This window comes from Balaenoptera musculus, chromosome 8, assembly GCF_009873245.2.
Source record: "Balaenoptera musculus isolate JJ_BM4_2016_0621 chromosome 8, mBalMus1.pri.v3, whole genome shotgun sequence".
Lineage (NCBI taxonomy): Eukaryota > Metazoa > Chordata > Mammalia > Artiodactyla > Balaenopteridae > Balaenoptera > Balaenoptera musculus.
Genome location: NC_045792.1, coordinates 44,461,650 through 44,488,350, shown reverse-complemented (window position 1 = coordinate 44,488,350; position 26,701 = coordinate 44,461,650). Strand labels below are relative to the sequence as shown.

General features: G+C 35.6%; 1 protein-coding gene across 1 annotated transcript in view; it reads left to right on the top strand.

Moving 5' to 3' along the window:
* Positions 1 to 26,701, top strand: part of TMEM135 (transmembrane protein 135) — a 243,351-nt gene that overhangs the window by 196,277 nt on the left and 20,373 nt on the right. The window contains exon 7 of the mRNA XM_036860344.1: positions 24,408 to 24,449. Within this exon, the coding sequence (XP_036716239.1) occupies positions 24,408 to 24,449 (42 nt within the window). The remainder of the gene's footprint in view (positions 1 to 24,407; positions 24,450 to 26,701) is intronic.

Sequence of the window (26,701 nt, the reverse complement as noted above, 5' to 3'; positions counted from 1 at the left end):
CCATATTCCAGTGTTGGACCCTGTATATGTTTGAGAAAATCTTGTGTTGAGCAATTTCCTCAAGTCCACTTAGTATTGAAATATAAATATATAATGAAGGCTATTTATTAGATCAGTAGTAATCATGAGAGCTAACATATCTATAACACTTATATTGTGCCAGGCACTGCTTGAGTACTTTACAAATGTTAATTAATTCTCAAAACAACCCTCTAAGGGTAGGTACCATTATTATCACCCTATTTTTATAAGTGGGCAAACTTAAAGAGAAGGTTAATTAAGTTGCTATTATAAGTGGCAGAGCCAGGACCTGGACCCAGATGCTTTTAACCATTATGCTAAACTGGTTTAATGTGATGTCAGGAAGAATATGACCTGTAAAAGGTAAAACTTTTTCTTTCCTGCATTCTGTTTCTTATTTTCTCAGTCGTATGGACTACTTAGAATTGGGTTCAGTGCTTAAGATGGAAAAACCTAAAATACAGTGGCTTAAACATGAGGCAAATTTACTTCTTACATAAAAGAGGACCCCAGGCGGGGGGTCCAGAGCTGATACGGTAACTCCAGAGTCATTGTGTCCTAACTCACTGTTTCACCACCCTTCTGAATAAACTTCATTCTTAAGATCACTTCCTATACTAAGATGGCTGCGAGGACTCCAGCCTTTGTATCTGCCTTATAGGCTAGGAGGAAGGTGAATGGCAAAAAAAGAAAAAGAGACGCTCCTATTGAAATCAACTTTCTTTAGACAAAGCCCCACACAACACTTCTTGCTCTCCTCTCATTGCTCAGAATTTAGTCGCATGGCCACACAAGCTGGGAATTGTGGTCTTTTATTCTGGAGAGTAGCATGCCTAACTAGATAATGGGTTTCTGTTACTAAAGTAGAAAGGGGGAATGGTATTAGGTGAGTATCTAGCAGTCACCATCCTTGGATCCACATCTTTTCAGACTGATTTTTTAATACTGATTTTATAAGTACATTTTGAACTGAAGTTTAAATAACTGACACAGACCGGTGAAGACAAGGATTGAGAAGCAGTAGAATGGGATTTGGGGGCCCTCATGGCATATAGTGAGGTTAATGCAAAAAACAAATTGGAGAGGGCATAAGTCATAATTGCTGTAGTTTTCAATTACTACAGGGAAATTCTTCCATAAAATGATAAGTGAAGTCTAATTATACATTCACCTAAAATATGTGTTATATTATTAACAGGTTAATGAAAAGCAGCATTTTTAAATTGGATTTCCAGTTCCTTTATGGGGAGGGGGTGGATGAAAAAATTCTCACCTATTTGTTTCATTTATTTAGGTATGTGAGAAAAGATGATTATTGAACTGAGAAAGTCCTAAATGATCAGGAAGAAATTCCTTCCTAATTCTCCCTCTCTCACAGGAGATACATACTCTTGTCCATCATCCTCTTTTAAAGAATGGTAGACATGCTATATTTTATTTCACATGGTTGTGGGAGTTTTATTATATCAAAAAAAAAAGAAAAAGAAAAAAAAGTATTTTGGAGGAAAAATCTTTCATTGGAAAGGTATTTTCTTCCCACTGAAGATAATAGTAAGCTGCAAACGGTTACCTAAGCTTATTTCTTACTTTATTCACAGCTTAGATTTCATGCTTTTTTAAAAAAACTATTTATTTATTTATTTATTGGCTGCGTTGGGTCCTCGTTGCTGCACGCGGGCTTTCTTCTAGTTGCGGCAAGTGGGGGCTTCTCATTGCAGTGGCTTCTCTTGTTGCAGAGCACGGGCTCTAGGGGCACAGGCTTCAGTAGTTGCGGCCCACAGGCTCAGTAGTTGTGGTTCGCAGGCTCTAGAGCTCAGGCTCAGTAGTTATGGCGTATGGGCTTAGTTTGCTCCGCGGCATGTGGGATCTTCCTGGACCAGGGCTCAAACCCGTGTCCTCTGCACTGGCAGGTGGATTCTTAACCACTGCGCCACCAGGGAAGTCCCTTCATGATTGTTTTTGGTGGTTATACATAAAAACTTTTCATGAAAGTAGAAAATTTTGTGCATGTTATACATTTCAAAAAATAATGCATGAAACTAAGTGTCAGGATCAATACTCTTATTTTCCTGTGAGTGTGCTCTGGAATACAGGATAGCTAAGTAAAGTCTTGTTTACTTTCAGGGGAGAGTAACTACTCTTTTTTAAAGATGGTCTGAATATGAATGTTTACATGACTTGTTCATTACACACACACTATCAACTATAACCTTTTTAAATGACTTAAGTTTCCAATAAATGATTTAAGAATTTGAACTAGAACAAGAAAACCTTCTGTATCTTTATTTTACAAGTATATTAGGAACAAAATTCTGACCTTAACGGTCAAAGATATTGAATGGATGGTCATGGACTTAGTGTTCTAGTCTATCTCATCATTGCTTTTGTATTTTTTCTCTTGCTGCACAATTAGTAAACCCAGTTTACTAGTGTTAATGTTCTTTGTTTTGTTTGATTTGTTGCTTGTGGAAACCTGATTAGAGCTTTTCAGAGTGGATTGCAGTCAGAAGTGATTTATTTTGTGTATCTAAGCTGGATTCCAGCTGCTTGAGGTTTTTCTCTTGGATGTCTAGATTTCAGATAGCATCTAGATTGAAAAGACAATTCTGGTTAAGATGCCTATCCTAGTCTTTCTTAAGCAGTTTAAATTCTTTGTTTTTCTAAGTTTCTAAGAATTTTACTTAGATTTTTATGTTAAAAATCACTATTTATGCTTAAATTTTTATATTGATAGGATTATAGATTCCAGAATTTGCTTTTAAAAATGGCTAGTTTTGGGGCTTCCCTGGTGGCGCAGTGGTTGAGAGTCTGCCTGCCAATGCAGGGGACACGGGTTCGAGCCCGGGTCTGGGAAGATCCCACATGCCGCGGAGCAACTAGGCCCGTGAGCCACAACTACTGAGCCTGCGTGTCTGGAGCCTGTGCTCCGCAACGAGAGGCCGCGATAGTGAGAGGCCCGCGCACCGCGATGAAGAGTGGCCCCCACTTGCCGCAACTAGAGAAAGCCCTCGCACAGAAACGAAGACCCAACACAGCCATAAATAAATAAAATTAAAAAAAAAAATACCTAGCATATATATTAAAAAAAAAATGGCTAGTTTTAAGGAAGAATTATATTGTTTAAAAAATTACTCATACTTTTCTCATTTTGACTAGCCAAATCAGTAGAATTCAGTAAGCTGTCTCTAAGTGAAGTCCTATAGCATATAACAAAAGAACTTTCCCTTTAGTGCTTCTTTTTTTTTTTTTTTTTATAAAGTAGGCTATTTAATTTTATTTATTTATTTTTGGCTGTGCTGGGTCTTCGGTTCGTGCGAGGGCCCTCTCTAGCTGCGGCAAGCGGGGGCCACTCTTCGTCGCGGTGCGGGGACCGCTCTTCATCGCGGTGCGCGGGCCTCTCACTATCGCGGCCCCTCCCGCTGCGGGGCACAGGCTCCAGACGCTCAGGCTCAGCAGTTGTGGCTCACGGGCCCAGCCGCTCCGCGGCATGTGGGATCTTCCCAGACCAGGGCTCGAACCCGTGTCCCCTGCATTAGCAGGCAGACTCCCAACCACTGCGCCACCAGGGAAGCCCCTCCCTTTAGTGCTTCTAATTCAGAAGTTACAGCCTCTGAATGTGAAGAGACAGACTCCTGTTCATACTCACCATATGATTTGTCGTATCCTAAATCATCCATTAATTTTTGCATTTTTATTTTATTCACCAAAACGTAAGCAGTTTCACATCTAGTTATGACTTACATGACTTGTCAAACTCTTCTGTTTATTATTAAAATTAAGCTTCATAGCCTTCTTCACAATGCCACAAATTTAAAAAGTTCTGTGAAATAATATTTTCTGGGAAAGTATCAGCCATCATTACTCTTAGACTACAGATTTCTGTAGATGTTCTCACAGGTTTTTTTTTTTGTTTTTTTTTTTAAGAGAAATTCAGTTTTTTTCAGATTCAAATCATATGTACCAGAAGGAACATCTGTAAAAATCTCAATTCGCTTTCTCTTATGTGAATTCTCAGTTATAAAATACTTTTCTTGTATCAGGTTACCTATCAGTTTACTTTTAGAAAGGTCATTTATGATTGCTTCCTTCTTGACTATAATCCTTAGAAGAAAAGCCCCCTTGAAAATTATACACCAGCACTAAAAAAAATATGTCTGTAATCACAGTCTTATTGGGTTCGGTTGATCAATATCAACTCCCTAGACTCCCTAGAGCTACAGTATGGTCACATTAACTTACTGTGGATTTCTATCAGGTTTTCATGGTTCTAATATCAATGAAGAGAAGACAGTTGTACCACACATCCTTTTACCACCCTATTAATTTTAATCTTTAGAAAGTCACTTATATGCAGGCTGCAGTTACTTTTGTGATTATGTTGAACTGCATTGTTCAGTATAATAGCCCTCAGCCAAACACAGATACTGAGCACATGAAATGTGGCTAGTCCAAATTTAAGGTGCTGTACGTATAAAGCACACACCAGCTTTTGAAGACTTAGTATGGAAAAAGATGTAAATATCTTATTAATAATTCTTTTATGTTGATTATCTGTTGACATGATAATACCTTGGATATATTGGGTTAAGTGAAATATATTACTAAAATTAATCACATTTTTTTACCTTTTAAAATATGGCTACTAGCAAATTTAACATTTTATATACACAGCTTGGATTATATTTCTGTTGGACAGTGTTGCTGTAGCAGATACAAGACTGGAGATGCTCTCTATAGATCCTTCTGGTCCGAGCATTGTGATGATTCTGACTGATCTGATTGGTTCTGGAACCATCATTTTATTTTCGATTGTTATGATGTTGAGGTCTCTATTTAGGATTTTACAATGTGCTATTTTGGAATGTAGAACTCTTGGAAAGTCCTTTTTATTTCTCAGGGCATGAACCAAAAACTACCTTTGCTTTCAAAGAATTTAATCCTTTAAACTTTTCATTAGCCCTAGATCTTCTCATTTCTGAAGTTGGACCTTTCTAGCTGGTACAGCTATTACCCTGCTTTTCTTCATCCTTTTATTATTAAAACCCTCAAATTTATTAATTTTATCTCGGTGATTCCATTTATTCCATCCAAAGCATTTGGCTTCTTGCAGTCTGAGTTCTTCTTCACTAAGTCTATAGTAGAAAGAATATAGGATTTAGAGTCAGAAGTCTTAGATTCTAATTCTGGTTCCTTCTCTAATAATTTATTAGCCGAACAATCCTTGACAAGACATTTTTCTTCCCAAACCTCAGTCTTTTTATCTGTAAAATGGATGTTGTGGGGACCAAATAAAATACCATACAAATGTTGTTATTACCTACCCACGTTCTTAGAGGTCTTTTTAATCTTTTTGACAGTAGTTGACTTCAAGGGTACTATCCTCTCCTAGTATCCTTTATTCCTTGCTGTTTATTTTTATTGTCATTTTAGATCTTCTCATTCGCTCGTCCACTGATATTTGTGGTTCTACCAGTCTTCAGTCCTTCTAATGGACTATGGTTATAAAGAAAAATAGAACAAATATATGATATTGTTCACAAAATGGAAATCATTACTTGGAATCTGCACATAGATTTTTAAAGGCTGAGATTGTAGATTCAGAAAAAAGTTCCAACACCAAGGGGGGAGGAAGGAGAAAACCATAAATTGTAGAAAACAAGACCCAAGGGAAGGGGAGAAAGGAACTTAGCATGTACTGAATAACCTGTCTTGTTCCAGGCATTGCTCTTGATAGATGATTGTATGTTACCTCATTTTAATTATTTTCCCCCCTGTCTCACAGAGGAAGAAACTGAGGACCAGGCATATTAGCTAACTTGCTTTTAGTTTATTCAGGTCCCTCCTTATTATTTATCTGTGTTTCCCCCCCAGACATTGTTTGGTAAATGCTGTTTACTTTGGGCATTCGAGTTCTGTGCTAATGATGTAGATAGAGTTGGTCTCAAGTGTACTAGCCAAAGTAAATGAAACTTGAGTATTTTTAAACAAGGATACCAGATATGAGATTTATGAAATGTGTTTTGTACTGTTTTGGGGAATATAGGTCTCTAGACCAGTCTTTAGAGTGGGTGGAATGGGTGTGGCAGTAATTCAGGAAGCCTTCCCCTCCCAAGCTAGAAATGTCAACAGAACTTTCAAGTCTGGAAGCTGCTGAACACTAAAAATGAAACCCTTCTCAATGTCTGTTTCTTTCCCACATTCCCTCAGGGCTCAACTCCCACTATTCTGCCAGCTACTCCCTTTCCTGGTAGGCAAAGGGAAAATGGTAATTGTGAATTTGTGAGTCAATGCTGCAGCCTTCAGGGCTAAATCCAGCCTTATTTGAAATTTCTTCACAAATGTGACTTTTAACAATCTCTGCTCACTTGCCTCAAAGCTTTCCTCCCTGTCTACAGTTCTCTGCTTATTAGCTCCCTAATGCCCTAGCCCGTACATGTCTTTCTCAGGTTCCACCAGTACATTCCTACCTTCTGACTTTCTGACTTACTTTTTCAGAAAGGCCCAAGTATCTTGTCTTGTGGCAGATATTCTGTACTGACTCCACTGTAGAATTAGCAGGAGTGAATGAACTCTTGAGAAAGAAATACCGTATTTTCAACTCTATGTCCTCATATTAAAGAAGGCTAGACAAGACTTCCATAAAATATGATTTGTAAGTACACTGGTTTCTAAAGAAATCTTTTTTTCCCTTAAGGAATTCTAAGAAGCATCTGTTGTATTTCTAGAGCAAATCATCTTTAACCTCTCCTTCATTTTTTGTTTTATTTAAATGAATGGATATTTGAGAAGGCCTTGTCTCCATGTTCAGGCCCCTACAATTTTTCTACTATAAAAAAAGTATGTGAAGTGTTACTATTACATTGGGTAATTTTATTTCAAACTAAATACAAGACTGTTATTTTCTTCTGTCCTGCTGTCTGATTGTCTTTTGTGTTTTCACTTGACTCTCCCTCCTCTTTAGCCTTTTGGAATTTTGCCTCTGAAGCTTGAATCCCCTTCCTTTTTTCTGAAAAAATGAGATGCAGAACAAGGCATGGCTTGAAGTCAAAAGTAGATTCCTGTATTTAAGTGCTAGCAACCGTTACAGGCTATCAACCTGATGCTTATAGTGAGTGGTGCCTATCAGCCACTTGGCTGTTAGGTGACCATATGTTCTAGGAAAGGGCACTGGACTAACTCTAAGAATGTTGAGTTTTGATACATTGTTGCCAGAAAAATCACTCTGTATATTAAGAGCTTGTCTGGCAGGATACTGAAAACCTAAAATATAACCCACACGTACAAACTTGTTGGAAGACAGAATACATTTTTCATCAAGTTAGAGTCTCAGTGAGAAAAACCAAGATAGTTTGGATTTTAAAGTTTTCCTCCCACTTTTCTCTACTGCCAGTCTCCACAGGGCCCCTAATTATGTAGCACTGAAAAGAAGACTATTTTCTGCATTTTTAAATAATATTATTGCTTTTGACTCAGCAGCATTTCAGTTTACATATGCAAAGGAAAATATAAAATTACAAGAGATGGACATTAGCTAGGATGGTATTTAAGGAGAGAATTGATATGTAATTAGAACTACTTAGATGTGACCATACACCAGTTTTGCTCATCTTTGAAAAATAACATATACAATCCTAAATATGTGTGTATGTGAGTGTGTATGTGATCTTGCTACTATCTTTAATATATTTTTAAACATTTCTAATGTAGGCTTATTAAATGTTCTAAGATATTTTCTTGTTGAATATTAGATCATATATACATTAAATATTCTAAGATATTTTCCTATGAAGTATTACACGAGTATGTTCCACCTTTCAAAACTGGTAAAGCAAGAGCATGTTGCAGAAAGTCAGCTTGTAACAAATACAGATGTATATAAACAATATACTTTATTCTTAATTCAACAGAACTCAGATAATTTTCACGTATAGACGTTACAGGCGAATTTAGAAGTAGATAAACCACCTGAAGGTAAAAATATAATTTTGAACATTTGAGTATTTAGTTTGTTCACTTGTATTAGAAGTTATTTTACTTCGGGTAGAACGTTAATTATATAATATTTTTTCCTACTCAGAACATATAAAGCGATATCTTCAGTGATCCCTAGAATTCAAAGTTTCAATCCATCTCATATAAATTTAGTATTGATTCAGTTTAGAAGCAGATTGTGACTGTCTCAAGTTTGAGCAAATCATAAAAATTTATAGATTATTTTGTATCAGAATTTTTAAGTTGTGAGGAATCCTAAGGATCATTCAGTTCCATCTTTTCACTTTATATTTGAAGAAACTAAGGATCAGAAACATAAGTTTCTTTTTAAGGTCTTGTAACTATTTAGTGAAAGAGCCAGAATTAAAAATTAGATTCTCAGACTGTCTTACCATGATCAGTTATGGAGTCTAAAATGGGAGAACACTAACTAGAAGGAAAAGAATTAACATCTCAGTATATCAGGCCGTATATATCTACTGACCTATTTGTGGATGATTGATCATCTCTGTTGAAATTCATGATGACCTTAAGACTGTTCTAAGTCATTAACATTGTTGGCTCTGATACAGTAAATGAAACATTGCTCAAGTAGGAGTAGCTGTGTTTTCTTTCTCTTGCATTTTGAAATTATCAATGCCACATGATCGATATCTAAGAAATACCTTCCAGATGGCTTTGTTTTTGTTTACTGATTCTGTTTTGCAATGGATGTCCTTGAAAGAATATGGGCCTTATAGTTTTGGATGACCTTTAATTCCTCCCTGTTCCTCATTTAGGCTGGTCAGATAGGATTTTGTTTTTGTCTTTAAGATAAGCATGACTGTTTGCATGTAAATCCATTGTCACATTTTATGTGTATATTCAAAAGACTTCATTTTTCCAAATAGTTTGATGAATTAAAACCTTTTTATTCTCATTTTCTACCCTGGTAGAATTTCACTTCTAATAAAGCTTGAGGGAAAGTAGAATACCTTTCTAAAGTTTCTCAAAAAATATCAGGTTATTCCTGTAACCAGCCCCCTAATCTTCCCTCCCCTGCCCAACTCTTCCAAAAAAAGATCCTCAGAAATGGAGTGACAAGGCTGATAAGGGTCATCAAACTTAAGATTTCCCATGAGATCCTCATAGAAGGGACCTCTATGAAGGGACCTCGCCATAAAAACTGAGAGCACATTGAAAACAACACAGTTTTCCTGGAACCTGGGAGAGAAGTTTGAAGAGACTACAGATGATGGCAGAAAAATTCAGACTGTCTGCAGCTTTACATTGGTTCAACATCAGCAATGGGATGGGAAGGAAATCGCAATAAGGAGAGAATTGGATATGGTGTTAATTACACAAAGGTATATAACTATTCCATCCAAAGTGCCTTATTGGCAGTCTTGGTTTCTACCATCCTTCTCTGTTCCCACAGTAAATAAATTATGTGACTCTATTAATTGTATACACACAGAGCAATATCTAGAACTACATTATGGTTGCTGAAAATGAGGTTATTCTCTGTGGCAGAGATAGTCTAGATGAATTCCTGATTGCAAAGTGAGAAATCGAGGGTTTTTGGGGGCTTTTTTTATTACAACAGCTAGTATTAATTACCTGAATTTTATAGTGTCTTAAAGTTTAATACTTTATGTCTTCATTTAGTCATGGTTTTGAAAAATTATTTTTAAACCAATTTTTTAATCTATCAGAATGTATTAAAATGTCTTAAAGTTGATGTATAGTTTAATCTATTAAAACAAAATAAAGAGCAATGTAAGTTTTTAGATGGCTTTAATATTGGTTGCTTTCAACAGAATTCAGTTTGTAAGTTGATGTTTAAAAAGTTTAAACAAATACTGCTAAGTGAGATTATAGTTTAAAAATAAACAATGAGATGGAATTCAGTACTAGGTCATGAAAGCTACACTTGGAATATCTTTGTTAAACACAGATCTGGTCCTGTCATTCTTCTGGTGCATGGGGCCTTTTGCCTTATAGCTAAAGTTCAAACTCATTTTTGACATGGTTTGGCCTATGCCAGTCTTTCTCTACTCTGTTTCCTCCTTTCCATGTGCCACTCACATTAAACCTCTTCAGTTCCCAGAATACCCAATGTGCTCTCTTTTTTAAGTCTTATATATATTGTCCTTCTCTGCGTTCTTCCTCCACTTCTTCCTTTACGTACCACCTTAAATATCTCTTTTTTTTCCTGAGTAGCCTTCCATGACCAAGCCAGGGTTAGACACCTCTCCTTTGTGCTCCTTTAGCACTGTGTGCTTTATATTAAGGTATTTCCTGTAATGTAGATGCACTTTTCACTTACATGTATACCCCGCTGGATTGTGAGCTCTTGGAGAACACGGACGCTGGCTATCCCCATTCCTTGGCAAACTGCCTGGTACATAGTTGACTCATAGTATATATTTGTGAAATATTTAACTGCGTAAATGAGTGAATGAATGTGAATAATGCCCCAGCCTACAAACTTTATGGTCTCACCTCTTTTATTCAGGTACAACTCCTAGTTCAGTGTAAACATGCCTATAGCTGCATTCCCATTCCTGCCTTTTGGACTTGATAGTTTTATATTACAGTCACTGTTATATTTCATTTGGGGTGTCAAAAAATAGCTCCTCATTCAGAAAGATTAGAGACTCCTTTTTAGACTCCTATTTATGCACATTTATGTCTAAGTGTAAATTCATACCAAATTATCAGTGAAAAAACGAATACAAATTTATATTAAGGATGAACACTGGGAGTTAATAAGTAATGGGTAGCTGATTTTAAAATAAACACATTTTTTAGAAACTAAATATTTTTAAAAAGCTTATTAGAATTGCTGTTAAAAAAAATGAATCCAAGAAATATGGTACCCAATTAGAAATATAATTACTCAAAAGTACAGTGTTTTCAGTTACTACACAGATAAAAATTTCTTTCTTTCAACATATATTTATTGAGTGACCTATATGCTATGCACTGATATAGGCACTTGGAATACATAGCTGAACAATGTGAAATTCCTGAATGCTTTAGTAATTAGAAAAAAAAATGGAGCTCAGAGTACACACACACACACACACACACACACGTTTATGCATGTATATAAAATACTAATTAATATGTTGTAGACAAGCTTATTTCTGAAATCAGTAACAGATTTTAAGAATTATCATACTTAAAGTCAAATATTGAAGTTATTGTGTAAAAGACTAAATGATTGTAGGATTTGGGAGGAAAAGGGGAATTATGCCTTGAATTTCCTTAAATATTATAAACGAATACAATTGATCTTCAACAAAAATATGCTTGGCGTGTTATAGTAGGCTATGTTATTGTTCAAAAGCCTTTGCTGCCTCTCCCTGGGGAAGCGTTATACTCCCTGCCCTACATCATGCCTGGCCTTAGATTTGCTTTGGCTAATGAAATATGAGTGGAAATGGCTTATGCTTACTTTTGAGCAGAAGCTTTGGAGCCAGAACACAGTGTCCTGTATTCTCTTTTTTTCCCTGCTTTGACAATCAGCAGATCTGAATAGACACTTCTCCATCACGCTAAGGTCCGAAATAAAGATGACATGTAGTTGAGCCATAGCCAACCCTTGTTTGACAGCATGAGCAAGAAATAAACTTTTGTTGTTGAAACCATTGAAATTTTATTGGAATCACATGGAGATTTTGTTAAAACGCAGATTGTACAGGTTGGGCCCCACTCTTGGAGTTTCTGAATTCAGTAGACCTGGGATGGCAACCAATATTTTTATTTCTAACAAGTTATTATCATCTGATGCTGATGGTGTTCCAAGTGGTCCACACTTTGAGAAACACTGACCTATCCTTTCCTGACTAATACGGTCTGTTAGTTTATATTTCTAGATACCTTAATTACACAGTAAATGCTCTGATAACAAGATGCAGAATATTTCCCAGCCTCATTGTTAAAAGAAGTAAACTCTATAAACTGCCTTTGATTTCTGGGACACGGACACACAAAATGCCATAAGAAACCCTATATTTGGAAGAGTGGATTAGATAACTATGGATATTACTATCACATTAGCCAGAGCCAAATAAAAAACTGCCAAAAATATACAAAGAGCAAACGAAGTTTGAGAAAGAAACAGACCCATCTAATTGTGGGAGAAATTGCCATCCCTGATGGACTTGATAGGAATTCTCTTGAAAAGGGAGGGTGGTTAAAGAGGGGATTGCATATGGAAGGACCAGGGTGACCAAAATGAGGGAGGTGAGAAAGTGTGAAATGTGTCTGAAAGTAACTACTAACACAGTTTGCTACTGAGAGACAGATAAGGAAGAAGTGATCTCATGAATTTCTTTCAGAAGTCCAATTTCTTATGTAGTGTATAATAGAAAACACAATAAAGCTTCGTTTCAGTCCTGTTTTTTGTACTCATGTCTGGGATTGAGGTGCTTTTGGAATTTAAATTGCTAAAAGTGGCAGATTAATACCAAGGGTTGGCCTTGTGATTGTCCAGGAAATTTTGGAGAGACTGATGCAAAAAATAACTATTGTGAAGAGGGAGGTGCATGAGAGAAGCCAGCGTGGAGTCCTGACCAAAGTCAGGCCACATGTTTCAATGGGAGGACATGTGGAAAAGAGGAACAAGAAATTGGTTCCTTTAAAACTATCCATGCTCTTCCATCCCTTGTAAAGTCTTTGCATAATGTCAGTTGGAAGGATTTGGCTCTCTCCCTTCATTCGGGTGATTTGTGATTTCTCTCCTACAGCCTAAGACCCCTCTTCTTCCCTGTAGTATTTCTTCTCCACAGTGAGACCCCAGCAGGCACAGAGAGTTAGTTGATTGGGGTGTAAAATGATTTTATTGTTGTGTGAGGATGTCTTGGACCAAACTCTGTTTGGGGGCAAATCACTTAATCTCCCTGGACCTTGGTTTCTTAATCTGTAAAATATAATTCTCTCAGGTTACTTTAGTTCCAATATTTCATTTTTCTAGTACCATTGATAGTCCAGGAAGATTCCAATATGTTAACTTGCCCAATTTCTGTCATACATAACACAAATTAAGTTCATAATCTTTGAGATGAATGAAGTAAACTGTAGTTTTTTTTTTTTTGTTTTTTGTTTTTAATGTCTGAAACATTTATATTAACATATTTCCATACATATTTCCATACATTTTTCCATACAAATATAAGATTTTTAGAAATTTCATGTAATGTCTGAAACATTTATATTAACATATTTCCATACAAATAACCCAATGAAAGTTTAGTATTAGTTGTTTTGTTTGTTTTTTTATACTGCAGGTTCTTATTAGGCATCAGTTTTATACACATCAGTGTATACATGTCAATCCCAATTGCCCAATTCAGCACACGACCATCCCCACCTCACCGCAGTTTTCCCCCCTTGGTGTCCATATGACCATTCTCTACATTTGTGTCTCAACTTCTGCCCTGCAAACTGGCTCATCTGTACCATTTTTCTAGGTTCCGCATACATGCATTAATATACGATATTTGTTTTTCTCTTTCTGACTTACTTCACTCTGTATGACAGTCTCTAGATCCATCCATGTCTCAACAAATGACTCAATTTCGTTCCTTTTTATGGCTGAGTAATATTCCATTGTATATATGTACCACAACTTCTTTATCCATTCGTCTGTTGATGGGCATTTAGGTTGCTTCCATGACCTGGCTATTGTAAATAGTGCTGCAATGAACATTTGGGTGCATGTGACTTTTTGAATTACGGTTTTCTCTGGGTATATGCCCAGTAGTGGGATTGCTGGGTCATATGGTAATTCTATTTTTAGTTTTTTAAGGAACCTCCATATTGTTCTCCATAGTGGCTGTATCAATTTACATTCCCACCAACAGTGCAAGAGGGTTCCCTTTTCTCCACACCCTCTCCAGCATTTGTTGTTTGTAGATTTTCTGATGATGCCCATTCTAACAGGAGTGAGGTGATACCTCATTGTAGTTTTGATTTGCATTTCTCTAATAATTAGTGATGCTGAGCATCTTTTCATGTGCTTCGTGGCCATCTGTATGTCTTCTTTGGAGAAATGTCTATTTAGGTCTTCTGCCCATTTTTGGATTGGGGTGTTTGTTTCTTTGATATTGAGCTGAATGAGCTGTTTATATATTTTGGAGATTAATCCTTTGTCCGTTGATTCATTTGCAAATATTTTCTCCCATTCTGAGGGTTGTCTTTTCGTCTTGTTTATGGTTTCCTTTGCTGTGCAAAAGCTTTGAAGTTTCATTAGGTCCCATTTGTTTATTTTTGTTTTTATTTCCATTACTCTAGGAGGTGGATCAAAAAAGATCTTGTAGTTTTTAAATGAAAAAAATTTTTTTTATAAACATTTTCAAGACTTTTTGTAATTTTTTTTATTTTTTTAAAGATTTATTTATTGATTAGCTGATTGATTGCTATGTTGGATCTTCGTTTCTGTGCTAGGGCTTTCTCCAGTTGCGGCAAGTGGGGGCCACTCTTCATCGCGGTGCGCGGGCCTCTCACTATCGCGGCCTCTCTTGTTGCGGAGCACAGGCTCCAGACGCGCAGGCTCAGTAGTTGTGGCTCACGGGCCTAGTTGCTCCGTGGCATGTGGGATCTTCCCAGACCAGGGCTCGAACCCGTGTCCCCTGCATTGGCAGGCAGATTCTCAACCACTGCGCCACCAAGGAAGCCCCTAAACGAAAATTTTTATTTTAAAGTTAGGATACTCTATAGTCCTCAGTTAATCAAAAAATTATAGTTTTCCAAAAGCATCCAAAATACTGTTTTTGCTCCATTATCCGGAGATGGAACAAAATATTTTATTTATTTTAGATTTGAACTTTGATATTAAATAAGCATAACTTTATGAAAAAGTATAGCCTAAATAGCTGCTCATTTTGTTCAATATGAAAACCAATTGCCATATTATTTTAATGACAGATACCAATGTGCATTTGAAAATAAATTAATGTTGATTCAAAGATTCTATATAATTGAAAACATTTGTTTTCATCCTTTTCCCAACCATTATAGGAGGGGAAAAAATGAAAATACTTGCCAATCTTGAGGTCTTTAAAAAATAGATTGGTTCAGTATTGTGGTTATAATTTTGTTTAATGTAAATAATTTTTGTCCATAGCAATGCCATGATTTTAAGAAACTTGTTAAGTTTTTTCTTGAATTTATATAAAGCACCATTTTGATCTTAAATTTGGTTTTTGCCTATTGTTAATTTGTCAAGTGTAAACATGTGCCATTTCCTTTGGAACTGCAAACAGTTTAGGTCCATTGGAGCTAAAATCTGCTCTTTTTATAAGTATTTTAAAGTTCGACTAGCATTGCTATTACCAGTTCATTTTGAGAAGGAAATTCATCCTAATTAACATTTCTTTTAGAAACAGTCTGAAGGTGATTCTTGGTTTCTTAGCAATTGAAGACAGCTTGGAGCATGACCTTCCTTAGTTTGGATTTTAAAGCAAAAGCAGTTCCAGCCTCTCCAAGTTTAAGGAGAAATCTGATTCTATTGGAGTTGTTACTGTAAGTTTGAATCCAAATGTTTCCAATTTGTATTTAGGACACACTAGAAAAAAGTACACAATAATCATCTGGGGACTTACAATCACACTTGATTACCCATAACTGCTGCCTTGCTTCAGCAGCTTTCCTTAGGTTATTGAGAACAAAGCTAAGCACCAGTGTTCCATTCTGTATGAAATAAATGTACTGTAAAATATTTACCAGAATCAAAAATAATATTTTTAACGTACTGGGAAAATTCAGTATTTAAAGGAATCCAATTGAAAATTATTTGGAAGATATATGATGTGTTCATGAAGCAAACAAAATAATCTTCCACAGATTTCTTCATCTGTTGCTGTTCCAATTTCAGATTTTTGTATATGAGCTTCCTTAAAGTAGGAACATAATATTAGTTATTTTGTTTTCTCATATTAAGTGCCGTATGTGGGTTGAAATCGAACTCTCTGAGTCTGTTTTATTCTTCAAACAATAGTAGACTTAAGAGGGAAAACCTGTTGTGTGTATGTAAGCAATGTAGTGTATTTTAATTGCACATCACAGCTTCTGAGTAGTAAATTGAAACGATTGATTTAACCTGTTGGAGTGTACATATGTGATTAGGACACTGAAGATTTTTTTAAAAACAAAACTAAAATAAAATCTTTAAATTAATTCCATGTCAATTTTTCCAATATTCTTATGATAAACAGGTGTCAATTAAAATCTATAGTTGTTGATCAAGTTTCAGTTACTAAATTATAGCTGAGTACTAAGGTAAGCTTCTACACCTGAAAACAGGTTAGGTAAATTGATTAGAAAAAGTGGTTTATTCTTTCATGTGGGATTTTAAAAACAAAATAAGAAAAATTTAACTTAAAAAAACTATATAAAATGGTATGTGTTTTCTTTATAATGAAGACAACTGTGAAACAAAAATTCAAGGCATTTAGATAGGCATTCTTTTTTTTTTAACTTTTAAATTAAACTTTTCAGTTGTATGCACTCCAAATGTATTTGTTTTTAGTACCAATGATAATTACATAATTAAACAAATCAAAATTTTGAAGAGCCAGCTATTGTCTGTAACTGTTATTTATAATTAAGTTCTTATGTCATTCTTTTCATACCTCCAATGTGCTTGAAGTTTAAGCATTTTCTTTTTTTAAAAAAATTATTTATTTCGTTGTGCTGGGTCTTAGTTGCAGCATGTGGGCTGCTTAGTTGCAGCTCGCAGGCTCCTTAGTTGTGGCACATGGGCTCCTTAGTTGCGTCAGGCAGGCTCCTTAGTTGTGACATGTGAACTCTTAGTTGCAGCATGCATGTGGGATCTAGTTCCTGACCAGGGAGCGAACCTGGGCCCCCTGCATTGGGAGGGCAGAGTCTTAACCACTGCACCACCAAGGAAGTCCCTAAGCATTTTCTGTTTTAAATAATTTTGTTCACATATTATAATAATGTAACTTTTATTTTTGATTCTGAATGACTTAGGTGATTATGATATAATCAATAGAATAGAATATTTTAATAATCATCAGTGTGCACGACTGTTTTAAATCCAATTTGTCTTTGTTTTTGCCAATTTTTTTTTAGTATCTTCAGTTGTGCTTTTGCATATGCAGATGGTCACTGAGCTACAATGGTTCAACTTAGGATATTTCAACTTTACAATGGTGTCAAAGCATTGCATATTTGGTAGAAACCATACTTTGAATTTTGATCTTTTCCTAAGCTAGCAGTGTTTGTTATGATCCTCCCTATTGATGTTGGGCAGCAGCTCCCAGTCAGCCGCACAAATCAAAAGGGTAAATGACCAATACTTACTACCATTCTGTACCCATACAACCATTTGGATTTCACTTTCCGTATGATATTCAATAAATTATGTGAGATATTCAAAACTTTATTATAAAATGGGCTTTGTGTTAGATGATTTTCCCCAACTGTAGGCTGATATAAGTGTTCTGAGTACGTATAAGGTAGGCTAGGCTAAGCTCAGCTATGATGTTTGGTTTGTTAAGTGTATTAAATACATTTTCTTTTTTTAAAAATTTATTTACCTATCTATCTATCTATTTATTTATTTATTTATGGCTGCATTGGGTCTTCGTTGCTGCACGTGGGCTTTCTCTAGTTGCGGTGAGCGGGGGCTACTCTTCATTGTGGTGGGTGGGCTTCTCACTGCAGTGGATTCTCTTTGTTTTGGAGCATGGGCTCTAGGCATACGGGCTTCAGTAGCTGCAGCACGCGGGCTTAGTCGTTGTGGCTTGTGGGCTCTAGAGCTCAGGCTCAGTAGTTGTGGCGCGTGGGCTTAGTTGCGGTGCACGGGCTTAGTTGCTCAGGGCATGTGGGATCTTCCCGGACCAGGGCTCGAACCCGTGTCCCCTGCATTGGCAGGCGGATTCTTAACCACTGAGCCACCAGGGAAGCCCTGCATTTTCGACTTAATGATATTTTCAACTTGGGAATGGATTTATTGGGACATAATCTCCATCATAAGTGGAAGAAGATCCATACTACTTTTCTCAGATCAAATACTTTAAGGAGATAGATGATGTAAAATGCAGGACTGAAGAAATTTGAAGCTGAACTCATAAAGTACAAATAAAGTAATTAAGCTCTTGGAAAGCACTACTGATATAGGAAATTGTGTGCCAGAAGTTTTAGCCAAGATTATTTTCATTTATTTGACGAACATATACATAACTATGCAGATATCTTTTTTAATGATCAGAGATTGTATATAATCTATCTTTGCATTACTTAAATGATCTGCAGCACAGTGTCTTCTGTATGTTAGGTGCCTGATAAATGATTGCAGAGTGAATAAAGGTAGATGCTGTAATATTTAACCAATATGTGAGTTTCCTTCTAACCAATTCAATGAGTAAAAAAAGGACAAAAGAACTCTGACATTGATACTTAATGAGTGTTTCTTTTTTTGTCATTGTAGTCACATAGTTATCCATGTTCACTGGGATCATAGTTTCAGAAAATTCTATCTGTATCATTTGTTTCAGTTAGTAACTTTATGCCTTCTAGCAAAACTTTTACAGTAGTATTATTAGAAAAGTTGACCGAGTCTTATGTTCTCTGCCATAGTATTGGTGAAATAGAGATGAATAACTTTTACACTGTTTAATCTGTTCCTAAATGTTCAGATATTGATGTTTTTAATTAAACAAACTACACAAATAATATTTAAATGTATACTTGTAAAAATTTTAAATGATATATGAATATAGAGAGTAAAAAGTTCTATTCTTCCTTCATGTCTTTTTTTTTTTTTTTAATTTTATTTATTTATGGCTGTGTTGGGTCTTCGTTTCTGCGCGAGGGCTTTCTCTAGTTGTGGCAAGCGGGGGCCACTCTTCATCACGATGCACGGGCCTCTCACTATCGCGGCCTCTCTTGTTGCGGAGCACAGGCTCCAGACGCGCAGGCTCAGTAACTGTGGCTCACGGGCCCAGTTGCTCCGCAGCATGTGGGATCTTCCCAGACCAGGGCTCGAACCCGTGTCCCCTGCATTGGCAGGCAGACTCTCAACCACTGTGCCACCAGGGAAGCCCCCTTCATGTCTTTTAACCCATCCTACTTCAATAGGTAGCCTGCTAACAACTGTTTGGGGTGTATCCTTTTGACCACTTTCTCTAACTTTCTATAGTATATAATAAACAGCATTTTATATTTTATCATTAATAATAATATTTTAGCATTGATGCTTCGTATAGCAATAATGTAATCTTTTATCATTATTGAGATTATATCTATAGAATTGCTTGTTGTATCAATACTTAACAGCATTTCTGTAGTGTATATATCATCTCAGTAGTTCGTCTTGTAATCTTAAAGTTAAAAAAGAAAAGGTTGTTTTTTTCTAAAGGGTTATTATAAAGGCTATTTTCCCCAATTCTACAGTTTTTTTAGATTTAATTACAAAGAAAAATATATGCAAAATATTTTATTTCTAAAATGGAGATATGTGCCTAATTAGATGAATAAGTCCTATCCCCCTGCCCAGCAAAAGGTATTTCAAAGACTCGTATTGTCAGTGAATTGATTGATATTATTTATCAATGCCAATAAAAGTGGAAAGGCTTTAATTTCAAAAAAAAAGAAAAAGGTTGTCTTTGAACCTTTGCCAGGAATAAGTTCCATGTCTAAGTTTTATAAAGCAATAAGCAAATTAAATAATATTAGTAGCAGCCAGTAATCTCAAAACAAATTCAGAGTTTTGCTTGTATGTTACTGTTTTTTAAAAAAATTCTTGACGTCAGTAAGATCATTATTTATGAGTGATTTAGAATAATTTTTATTTTCCATTATTATTTCAAATAATAATAGTGTCACTAAATAAAATTATAGTAAGTGATGAAATTTCAGAATTAGAAATCATTTAATGAGCCAGTTATGGAGGTCATTTACTTCCAGGCTCTTTTTTAGGAGGCAATGAGATTAAGCCCTTAAATTAAGTGATTTGCTCTAGGTTGATAGGGAAGTTATGACTAGTATCTGTTTCATTGTTCATATCAAGAGTCTTTCCATAGCATCATGCACTGCCTTAGAAATATGTAAAAGGAGATTTATAGAAGTACATTTTTTTATATCTATTATATTTACCAAATAAATGAAAACCGACTAGACAAAAAAATTTTAGGAGTCAAAATAGTTCTCAGAGTTTTCAGGTTACTAGAAAGCATATAATAAAGCAGCACATTTACACCATCAAATTCTATGTTGGTGCCAAATGGTAGGGTGTTCTTAGAGATTTTATAACTATATGCAATAATAGGAACAGGAATGTCACCTATCGTTAAAAGTCTCATATTTATGATATTTACTTGGGGGAATTTAATGCAATTTAACTAAAATTTATTCAAAATTCATATTTTGAATGCCTGTGAATTTGTTTTTAAATGAAAATGTGCAACAAAATGTTTGATATAGAAACCACATCAAAGAGCCAGAAATTTTTCCAAAAATGGCTTACTAGTGACATCTGCTGGTACAATGTTGTGATAAAGGTAGAAGTATCTCATGGAAATTAAGAATGAGATAAAGAATCTTTTGGGGCAAAATTGTTCATTTTACTATCATTTATATTTCTAATTGAAAAAAATTATCTTAGTGGGTTCTCTCCCACTGGCATTGACCAAGAGAATTATTCTAATAATAATAACGTTAAACTTCTTTATACTTTCTTGTATATAATATGTAATTCCAACCTGACCCTCTATGATTAGTTGTTTATCAGCTAAGTTGTTTGATATAATGCTGCAAATTCTTTTTCCTCTTTGTCTCTCCTGGCTTTGTTTTGTATCGTACATAGCACAGCACGTTGCAAATGTAGAGATTCAGTAACTGTGGATTGAGTCATACTAGTTATTTATGTCATTTGCATAGACTGACTTTAATAGGAAAGTTTATGTATACATGAGTTAAGTGCATTATTTTTATGCACATTCAAAAAATTAAAATGAGACTTTATATTAGAGAATGGATTTATTAGGAGAAATGATTTTTTTTCTTTTATAGAAAAGATTTTCTGCATTACAGGTTATGATGAAATAAAAAATACTCAGTCCTTGAATATTTTCTTTATTGACACTTAATTCCTAGATGATTGTATCTAGTCCCATGGATTTAAGTACTACTTATAAACGAATCAGACCTCTCCCTTGAGCCCACATCTATACAGCCAGCTGCTTGCTTCCTTAACATTTCCATTTATAGCTCACATGCATCTCAAACTTAACATATCTAAAACAAAACTTTGATTTTTCTCCTCAAACCTGTTTCTTTTGCAGTCTTTCTCACTTCAATAAATGGATATTATATCCCTCCATTTGCTCAAACCAAAAATATATTAATAATTTGTAAATTCTCTCTTGTACCCCACATTCAAGCCATCAAGAAATTCCACCAATTCTGCTTTTGAAATACATTCAGAGTCTTAGCACTCCCCTCCACCTCTGCCACTGTGATCTAGTCCAGGCACAGTCATTTCTCCTCCTAATTAGCCTCTTTGCTTCTAACCTTGCCCTCCTGTAGTCTATTTTCAAACCAGCAAAGTGATTATCTTAAAATTTAAGACAGATCTTGTCACTTCTCTGCTGAGAACCTTCCCAAGTCCTTGCCATGCCTACAGGGCCTACAGGAATTGTAGACCCCTCACTCCCTCCACAGCTATTACTGTGACCTCATTTCCTACCACTGCTTCCCTCCAGCTGCAGTAATGCACTTGCTGTTCTCCTTACATGCCATGCAGACTCCTTATCAAGGGCTTTGTGCTTGCTCTTCCTTCAGACTGAAATGCCCTTCCCTCAATTCAGTAAGGTTTCTGATCAAATTACCAAATTCCACCTTCTCAGAGAGGCCCTTCCTGACTACACTATGTTAAAACCAAACAAAAGGCCCAACCTGATCACTGTTTCTCCCCGTGTCCTGCTTTGCTTTTTCCATAGCAGTTATCACCACATGACATACTTACTTTTTTTTTTATCCTATCTCTCCCCCTTCTAGAATGTCAGTGGTAAGCAAGCAGAGATTCTATATTGTCCACTGTTACATCCTTAGAACCTAAACCAGTGCTTGCACATAGTAGGCACTCCGTCAATATTTGTTGAATAAATCAGCGAGCCTTAATACATGAATGGAGAATGTGATTTGATTTACATTATAATAACGGAATCCATCAAATAGTGAGGCACCTTTTAATGGGCTCTGTTTTGTAAAAATTTTTATGTTTATATCATACTTTTTACATTTAACATAGATTACAATAGTGTTTCATAGTTAGATTAGGGCTCAGACAATACTTTTGGTGTCAAAATGCAGGGCAGTATTACTATTTTAAAGATTCTTTTTCTGGGAATAATTACTTTTTTGTCCTTTTGACATAGACATCTGACCCTCAATTACATTAACAGACCTTATACACATGAATGGAAAGAAGAATAGCCCCTTTTGAATCCATGCTAAGACTTTATCAATATGAAGTGCTTCCCACAGGGTTCTGCTGAAAGAACCAAACTTCCATCATAATGAAATTGCAAATTCATTTGTAGATGCCCTTTTATATTTGAAAGCTACTTTTTGATGTTTGGTCTGCAGTTAGATTTATTGTTTAAGGTCACAAATATGCAATCCTGACCAGACCAAGTTGTCAGAATCTTTTATCTATTCAACACTGCACAAAGACAAATGGCTATCTTTTAACAATAACATACCAGAGCCAAAATTTGTTCCCAGTTGTACATAATCTTTTAATCAATCTGCTTTCTGTTTTCTAGTCAATAGACTCCCAGCCTAACCCCTCACCACCCCACCTATCTAGAAATTACTCAGTTATGGGTTTTAAATTACTGAGAAACACTTTCTTCAGATGGAAACAGATAACTTTAAGAATTTTAATGCTATAATTTTCCCATGCACACTTTAAGCTTAACATATGAATTATTTTGCCTTTATCCTCATTCTATACAGAGTAGATAATTATATAGTATGTTAGCTAAATTCTCTGGTTACATTCTCACTGTTAACATGACCACAAAGTAGATTATGTTGCTTAATTGAATTCTTAAGTGCTTTAAAACATCTCAGTGCACATGGATTAAGTTTTTTCCTGAGATTCTATATGTCCTCCAATAAAAATGTATATTTAAAAATTTTTAGATAGATTTCTTATATTTTTGTTCATTTCCTTTGTGACCTTTCATATAAAAGGCATACAGAAAGAATTGTCCAGTTAGATTTAAGGCTGTACTTTTTGTCTGAGAATATCCAGTGTCTAATATTAACATATGTTAGAGCATCATTATATCACCAATCTTTATAGTTTCTCCCAGGAATTTTGATACTAGATACCCAAAGATTCTCTAGTACTTGATCATAACCTATAGAGCAGACCATTAAGGGCCAGGATAGTAATGCCCCCATTTAAAAAAGCTTGTTTAAATACTTCTTGCAGATGTGAGAATCCTCCCCCCTCCCCCCTACACCCCAGTTGCCATGTAGATTTGAGTCTTCCCAGTTCAAAATGAATACACCTGTTTTTAGGATGAGGTATAAAGAAAACACACATACTTTTAAGTCAGATGAAGTCGTTTTTTCTCGGTTTTTTTTCTTCGGAATTCTGACTACCTATTTATTTTGTGACCTCGGGGAAGTTCCCACATCTGGGGGGGCCTCTGCACAGCTGTGGAGTGAGACACCTATGTCATAAGAGTTGGTGGTATAGTTGAATGAGACGACACATATAAAGGGCCCAAAACAATGCCAGCAATAGTTAAGCACTCAATAATATTTGGAATCTTCTCTCTGTGCTCTCCTCCTCCACCCCCTATTCCTCTTGCTACATTATCTGTTCGGATTGGGCTACTCAGAAGTAAAATTGTTAACTAACTTGAAGTCTTTTTGTGCCTGCCAACTCTACATTGCTCTGCATTCACTGAATTAATAAATAGGGAGAAGAAGTCAGGACCTTGAATTGACCTGTACATAATACCCAGCAGGTGTATGTGGTCTTTCTCTTCACAACAAATTGCTCCCCCAGGGATTGGCTAGAATGAAGAATACTCCGCTCCCAGCCTTCATTTTAAGTCCACATGGATCCCTTAGAAGATTTACTTTAAATCTCTCTTCAACCTGCAAATCTGAGAATTGAGCCTTAAATTATGTTAATACGACATGGGAAGGCATTATCATTTTAATCATTTTGTGTAAGATGGCTTGTTCATTGTTTGTTATTTGTTTGACCATTTGTACTGCTCAGATCATTGTCCTAGAAGAGTTTCACCTTTAAAAGAAAATCATTTTCAGGAAAAAATTTAATAGCTATTTAATACTACTATTTTATATCTCAAAACAAGTTATTTTATCATTGTAAATTTCTATTGTTTTAGGTGCAAAGATGGTTTGAAAGGATTTACATTCTCTGCACTTAGGTAAGTTGCATATTTTATTTACCTTTATGTTAAGAGAATTTACAAGTTAAGTTTTTTTTAAAAAGTAATATCATCATACATAATTGTAATAAATATTTATTGACTCCACTTTTAAGTTGCAAGCAATTTTAAAAGTCACAAAAGTGGCTTTGTGGACATTTCATTAACAGAGTAATTTGTTAATTTTCCCCCTAAAAATCAGTCAGTCAGCCACTATTTGGGGGGCCTATTATGTGCCTTACAGTGTGGGGTATTAAAGAAGATTACAAGAACTCTCTGTTTACGGAGCTTGGAAAGACAAAGCTACACATGAACAATTACTGGAAAATGAAGCCCTTAATTGTGTGGTACCAGATTACGGGCTTTGTTAGGGCAGGACTCATGCATTGTCAAACACATTTTGTATTATAGGCTTCACTAGAGTCACTGGAGTCTTCTTTTCACCTCGTAGCCCATCTCTTATCACAGTAATTGGCACGTGGTCGATACTGTAGAGATGTTGGTTAGCATTAGTGTTGAATTTTATAGTTCACCAAACATTTTCACATACAATAGGAAATTAAAGTTTCTCTATTATTGAATAGAGTATTTTTGGTTGTGGAAATTCTTTGGTAACGATAACTAAATCATAACACAGCAGTAATTTCATGTCATATTTTTCATTAAAAGATCATGAAACCTATTAGAAAATAGCTTTTTGTTGTTGTTGCATTGGCTACATAGGATTCTGTGTAATTCACAGATTAAGCGAATTAAGTTTCACTTAAATCAAGTTTAATTAATTAAACTTAATTAAATTAATTAAAGTTTAATTAATTAAATTAAGTGAATTAAGTTTCACTTAAATTAAGTTTCAACTTAAACTGAAAGTTGGTAACAAAATCAAAAGTTGGTTTTCCTAGAGAGAAAACTCTGCCATTGTTCCTGCATCTTTCCTTAGACTCCCAGAATCCTTGCCAAAACTCAGAATGTGTCGGATATTTGTGTATGTTTTCTTCAAATCCACTTATAATGAAAGGCTGACTTGGACTATTTGCACTTAACATTTTCTCTGTGTTACAGGAAAATATTCTGGAAAAATAGTTATTCACTCTTGCTAGTTCTGTAAGATAATAGTGGAAGTTAGGGGAATAGAAAGAGTCAAGGAGAGAACCACGGGAGAAGAGCCAGTGCAGGAATCTGAAGGTAGACTAAGGCTGATTCATCGTAGTTTAAACCATAGTTAATAATGTACAAAGTTTGGTGACTAAGAACCCAGGCCTTAGAGTTAAACAGTTCTGGGTTCAAATAATTACTGATATTTTTGATTGTGGACAAGATGCCTTTTCATGTTAACTGTCATGGAAAGTATGGTACCTACTTCATAGTGTTTTGCTATGAGGGTTAAATGATTTAATCTTTGTCCATGGCTCAGTGCTGTGCCTGTCATGTAGTAAATGCTCAGAAAATGCTCCCTATTATTATATTCCTTTGCTAGGTGTTAACTAAATATTTATTATGTGCCCGACACTATGCCAGGCACTGGGATATAATAACAAAGAAGGTATGTAGAGTCTCACAGATCCCACAGTTTAGTGGGGGAGGGAAAGTACTAAAAAGGTGCTTCCAGTACTGGGGGATCACTGGGCTGTGAGAGCACAAAGGAAGGATGGCTCACTCACTCCAGCTTGGGGCAGGGGCAGCTTCTCCAAGGAAGTGAGCTCTAATCCGAATGGTAGGTCCTGGCCAAAATAGCAACACTTTCCTTTCAGTGTTAGGAAAGGTATGAGAGATATTGTGTCTGTTCTAACATAGTTTTACCTTGTTTATAAAGAGCAGTAGTACAGACCCTAAACTCTCCATTCACACCCATGATTAGGAACCAAATTCTTTTGGACCAGCAGTTACCAAGGAGGCACAGCTGCCATCTGGTGACAAACAATCTCATTGCACGCCCCTTACAATTTGGTAAACTAGATGTTTTATCAAGTTTGTCCTAACGAGATGGGTTGCACTTGTTGATAGTAACAATTTTTCTCTCTTTCATGAGTATTTAAATTTGCCATAGTTCCCATGTTCTAGAATTTTAGTGTAGTGTTATTGGTCTCCTGTTTTATCTATGTTTTGTGATATTTTCTGAAGGTTCAGCAGGCAGAATTGGCTAAGGAAAGCTTAGTTATTCTTTATAAGAGCAGTGACTCTTATAGTGAAGGTGAAAACAGCAAAAATGAAAACTCTGATAAAGGATACTGATTGAGTGATATCTAATGGTT